This window comes from Trachypithecus francoisi, unplaced genomic scaffold (assembly GCF_009764315.1).
Source record: "Trachypithecus francoisi isolate TF-2019V2 unplaced genomic scaffold, Tfra_2.0 Lachesis_group2, whole genome shotgun sequence".
Classification (NCBI taxonomy): domain Eukaryota; kingdom Metazoa; phylum Chordata; class Mammalia; order Primates; family Cercopithecidae; genus Trachypithecus; species Trachypithecus francoisi.
The window spans coordinates 72,034,184-72,040,183 of NW_022681465.1; the positions used below are offsets into that span (position 1 = coordinate 72,034,184).

The 6,000-nt window shown below is 40.1% G+C and overlaps 1 protein-coding gene across 3 annotated transcripts in view; it reads left to right on the forward strand.

Moving 5' to 3' along the window:
• Positions 1-2,792, forward strand: part of WDR70 (WD repeat domain 70) — a 386,140-nt gene extending 383,348 nt beyond the window's left edge. For all 3 annotated transcript variants that reach the window (XM_033179392.1, XM_033179394.1, XM_033179393.1), the window contains one exon: positions 2,602-2,792. In XM_033179392.1, coding sequence (XP_033035283.1) covers positions 2,602-2,689 — 88 coding nt within the window. In that variant the 3' untranslated portion in view covers positions 2,690-2,792. The remainder of the gene's footprint in view (positions 1-2,601) is intronic.
• The last annotated feature ends 3,208 nt before the right edge of the window (positions 2,793-6,000 follow it).

Consider the following 6,000-nt stretch of genomic DNA (forward strand, 5'->3'; position numbering starts at 1 on the left):
GAATATTAAAAAGACTGTTATCTTGGCTGGGCATGGTGACTCATGCTTGTAATCACAGCACTTTGAGAGGCCAGGGTGGGCAGATTGCTTGAGACCAGATCTCAAGTGCCTGCACTTGAGACCAGCCTGGGCAACATGAGCAAGACCATGTCTCTACAAAACAATTTAAAAAAGTAATCAGACATGGTGGTGCACACCTGCAGTCCCGGCTACTGGGGAGGCTGAGGCAGGAGGATCACTTGAGCCCAGGAACTCAGTTACAGTGAGCTATGATTATGCCACTGCACTCTAGCCTAGGTGACAGAGAAAGACCCTGTCTCTAAAAAAAGAGTGATGTAGTTTGGCTGTGTCCCCACCCAAATCTCATCTTGAATTGTAGCTCCCATAATTCCCACACTGTGGGAAGGACCTAGTGGGAGGTAATTGAATCATGGGAGCTGGTCTTTCCCATGCTGTTGTGATAGTGAATCTCACAAGATCTGATGGTTTTACAAAGGGCAGTTCCCCTGCACACACTCTCTTGTCTGCTGCCGTGTAAGACATAACTTTGCTCCTCATTTGCCTTACGCCATGATTGTGAGGCCTCCCCAGGCAGGTGGAACTGTGAGTCCATTAAACCTCTTTCTTTTATAAATTACCCAGTCTTGGATGTGTCTTTGTTAGCAGCATGCGAGTAGTCTAATGCAGAGAATAACCCCTTAAATGAAATTGCCTTTTCAGACTTTACATTTCTTCCTGTAATTTGCCATTTAATTTCCTTTTTTAAATCCGAGAAACCAGCATTGCAATTTCTTAGTACTTAAATCTCATTACAACTATCATTGACGAGCTGGTGTCTTACGAAGCATTGCCAGATATCCTTGGAAGACCATGTTCCTTTTTTCCCCCTGAGAAGTTAAATTGCCTAATTCAAAGGATTTTTAACCTGGACTAATTTGTTCTTGAACAGGTTTGTCCATACCTAACTGGTCAGCATCTTTACCAGAACATGAAATATGTAACAAGCACCAATTGCCTTGTTGTAGCATGTTAGAGAGCCAGTTAGGAATTCAGCAACTCATGGCCTATCAAAACCTGTAGCTGCTTTTTGAAATTTAAGAGCTGTGACCTGTGTATAGATATCGTAACAGTGTCTTAAAGTGACAAGAAGTTTAACCAACTGGGTTGTGTATGGGGACAGCTTGGGCTCTAGGTAGTTGTGTGAGGTAACTGGAGAGACAGGAATAATGATCAACTTATGCACGAGCAGTTCTAGTATATGACTTATGTCAGACAACATCAGCATGAGTTGTGGATGGTTTATGCTTCTTCCCTAGGATAATAAAAAACAGCAAGAGGTAATATAAGGTTTATCCTGGTTTTCTTGCCAATCAAAGGAATTATAGTTGTCATTATTTTTACCTTTCTGGAATTACGTGGATATAACAATTGAATTCTAAATGAAAATACAAGCCGAAATATATAACCTGCAGATGTGCTTTAATGTTTCTTCATAATGTGATAGAGCTGTTTTTTAAAATAGAATCAGAGTAGCGTGACCGAAAGGGGCAGACGTTATAACCGCTTGACATTTTCTTGGAGGTATTTCTTATGTGAGTAGTGTGAAAAGGGATGTCATTGAACCAGGTATGTTTACAAAGCACAGAAAGTCTTTGTGCAGATTGCTTGATGTACTATGTGGCAGTATTACAGCCATGTACCAGTGATGTGTCCTAAAATGCTTGGTATTTCCATACACTGGGCTGAGTGTGGGAATGCAGGGGATATTCATTTGTTCGCTTTGGTTTTTATTTTTGCAGGCTGAAATTCATTAGATAAGAAAACTCAGGTTTTCCCATTTATGTGTACTGTAAACACATATTTGGACTACTGAAGTCTAGGGACAACCCAGAGAGCTTAATAAATGGTCTTACTAAAGATCATGTAGATTCTTGCTTGGTGACTATAGTTTGTTCTTCTATATGGTCCCAGTTACCCTGGGTCAGGTGGATGGTGGTTAGGATGTGTGACGTTCCACTGAATTTGATGCATTTTCATTTATTTATTTATTTATTTTTTTGAGATGGAGTCGCATTCTGTTGCCCAGGCTGGAGTGCAGTGGCGGAATCTTGGCTCACTGGAAGCTCGCCTCCTGGGTTCACACCATTCTCCTGACTCAGCCTCCCGAGTAGCTGGGACTACAGGCGCCCACTACCACACCTGGCTAATTTTTTGTATTTTTAGTAGAGATGGAACTTCACCATGTTAGCCAGGATGTTCTCAATCTCCTGACCTCATGTTCCACCCGCCTTGGCCTCCCAAAGTGCTGGGATTACAGGCGTGAGCCATCGCGCCCGGCCCATTTTCATTTTATTTAAGGAAAGGATAGTGTGTACAGTCTGCCACAGTAGGTAAACCTTTAAAAGAATCTTTGGCTCTTTTCCTGAACATAATTAAATTTCCATTATCTTTTTCTTTGCCAGAAGTTTAATGATTTATATTTAATAATTGAGTTGTAATTTATTCCCCACTTTTGCTCCCACTCGATGAAGGAAGCAAAATCTAATGTAACAAATACTTTCTGACTAAATTTTTCTTTGTCTTCTTTAACTTTTCTTTTAGGACTCAGCCCAAAACCATGTTTGCCCAAGTTGAATCTGATGATGAGGAAGCAAAGAATGAGCCAGAATGGAAAAAACGTAAAATTTGAAGAATCTCATTTGAAAGCTGTTTGCATGAGTGGGAGGGATATGGGACAGGTTTGAGGTGTTTTTTTTTTTATGCTCTTGAAATTAAAAATTCATTTTTATGAATAGGTTTTGTCCTTTGCATTATTGAACTGGTCAAAAGTTTGGTAGCTAGGCTTCACTAAAATTGTGCTTGAATTTTCTTACCTGCAACTATTAAACTGATTACAGATAAACAAGAAACAGATTCTTAGTCTATTACCAAGTACTTTAGGTATTTGGAAACTTTATTCAACAATTATTGGTCTTGTCCAGATTCTCATAACCGTAGAGAGGAAAATGTACATTGAGATGTGCATCTGTCTTTAGCAATTCTAGGATCATAATATAGAAATAGAGATCAAAAAGTTTAATGTTTCTGTATAATTTCACAACAGTTGTTTACATGACCGTAAATAATTAGGCTGAGTTCAAACCAAATGCATTGCCGTACTAGGAAAGAACATGTATCTCATTATCCTTCAACAGCAGAATACAGTGGTCAGGAGTTAGGAGTGGGCTTTGAAGTCAGACTCGTGGATTCAGGTCCTGGCTTTGCTCTTTACTTCTGGGTCGTCTTAAGAGAGTTATTTACTTTTCTAGCCTCAGATGATGACATAGTACCTATGTTGCAGGTTTGTCAGAAGAACTAAATGGGACACGCCTCACAGAGCATTTAGTACAGTACCTGGTACACAATAAATGCACATCAAGTATTTGTTTTCTTAAAATAGGGCTAATATTTACTTTGCTTGATTTTTATCACTACTAAATTAGAAAGGTATAGAAATGCTTTGTAAATTTAAAGACTATATAAATAGAAGACATTAAAAATTCTAAAAAATCATTGTGCTTTTGTGACTAAAAAGCTAAAACAAAAGTTGGCAGTTTGTCCAAAATAATAATGCATCAATAGAATAAAATTCTGTGCATTGGTTTCACACAGACATGGGGTAGTTTTTGCATGTTAGTCACCTCTAGACAGGTTTTTTAGGACTTGCCTTCTCCCCTCCTGCTCTCATTTGTTCGAGTGAATTCAATAATTATAAAAATGCATGATGATCCCAAAAGTATATCAGAAAACTCCTGGTTTTACAGGCTTCATGTACCTACATGTGCTTCCCAAAAAATACTTTAAAACTACTTGTACTCACACAGCTCCCTTGTCTCTGCAGATTCTGAGGTGGCAGTGGGCGTTCTTTTATAGATAAATCCTTAAAAACTGCATTCTCATACACTTTCTGGGTCCTTCCTTCCTACCCCCATCCTCATCCTATTCCCCTTCTCTTGTGACTCAGCTCGTAGGTAATAGGTAAAAAGAAAAGAACTAACATTTGCTGAGTGTCTGCTATATAATGAGTACTATCCCAAGCCCTTTACTTGTGTTAGCTGATTTAATCCTCACAAAAATCCTGTGAGTAGGTAAAATTGCTAAACCCATTTTCCAGATGAGGCAAAAGAGATTGAACATGTCAAATCATATGTCTGAGGTCACAGCCAGGGAGGGCCACATGACAGCACCCAAGATCTCTAAACATCAGTGATTAACAAATGGCCCCAAGTTTTCTATTCCTTTTGAAAAACACTTCATTCAAAATCAATTACAGACCAATATTTTGTTCCAGCTGCTTAGAAAGTATAAATTTATTACTTCTTGGATAAAGTTTACTGAAAGCATCTCACATTTTCCCCCATCTCAACATAAACATTGCACCATATGGAAGTATTCGTCTTGTACAGCCAAAAGTTGCAGTGGAGGGTTGGGGAAGGAATAAAAACTTGATCATAGTGGTCTTGGCGGAGTCGGCTATGATGTAAGGGGAGAGAAAGGCAAATTTCGCACGAAGATGATTTTCTCATCGTTACCCACAACACAACTGGGCCTTTTCATGTTTGAGAGGATCTGTCTCACTCTAGAGTTTTATAAAGAATTATTTTTTTCCACGGAAGATTGGCAGCATGCACATACGGATTTTAATTTCAAATTCGGTAAGGGAGGAGCTTAGAACCAGGACTGGACAAATAGTGTGTGTTCATTTGACCTGCAATCCTGTCACCAGAATGGGCATCAACAGCTGTTTATCTTACAGGCCCTCACACTCCCCATGTCCCTCAGGCCTCATTATCTTCCCCCATACAACCTTGTATTTGGTCACCTTCGTTTCTAGTTGCTCAAAGAAGGAACTGGCAGTCATCCTAATAACTCTTCCCTCACTCCCTACTCCTGCCCATTTAATTATTTACCTATTTCTTCCCATACTGTCTTCTGAATCTCTCATATTTGCCCTTCCTCTCTTTCCCTACCACCCCTTTAGAATTTAGACCCTCTTTTAGCCTTCACCAGCACCACTCAGGAGCCTCCTGCCCAACTGATCTTCCTATTTTTCATTAGGTCTTCATCTAACCCATCTTTCATTCTGTCATCAGAGTTGGTCTTCTAAAGTCAAAATCTGTCGTTTCATTCCTTTGCCTAGGGCCTTCCAGAGGCTCTATGTCAATAGTTCTCATTCATTTATGTGGCAGTTGAGAACATCCAGGATTCGGCCTTTCCCTGTCTTTCATGCTCTAACTCCTGCTGATCTGGCACATGCTTCTGAGGCCCAGCCACACTGAACCCAGAAGCTACTATGTTCTTTGGCACATGAATGGCTTTGCACATATTGTCCCTTCTTCCACCCTTGTCTGCTTGGAAAATTCCTATTTGATTTTGGAAATAGGAATAAATTTCACCTTCCCAAGCAGACAGTTTGTGGTTCGATAGTTGCTTACATATCTCTCAATTATAGCCTCCTTTTATGTTTCATTATGATTGTATATGCACGAATGGCTTGTGGGCCAGTAGTGTGTGCCCATGCATGTACATGCATGTTTCCTCACTACGATGTAGATTTATTCGGTTCAGTAAATATTCAGTAAGTTTGTTTAATAAATTAGAGGAGCCATGTTCTATTCACATTTGTATACCTAGACCCTAGCCCCCAGAAAGGGTTTAAAAAGAGGCTTATTCAGTCTTTAGCAGAGGGAGGGAATGAAACAGGCAAAGATGAAGAAGGAATGGGAAAAGAATGGTGTGAGAAGTGCTGCCTCGCAGATGGAAAGGAGGATCATTAGTACTGAAGGTTGGTCTGCATCCAGGCTGCTTTACCTCTTCTCTGTGGGGATTTATTCACAGCTAACTGTGATGGCTCAAGGAGGAAGCAGGATTATCTGTGCTATTCCTGGCAGGGCACAGCAAGTTCTGAGCCACCATGACATCCTCAAGTACTTGCCTCCTGTCCCGTTGGACTTGATACTG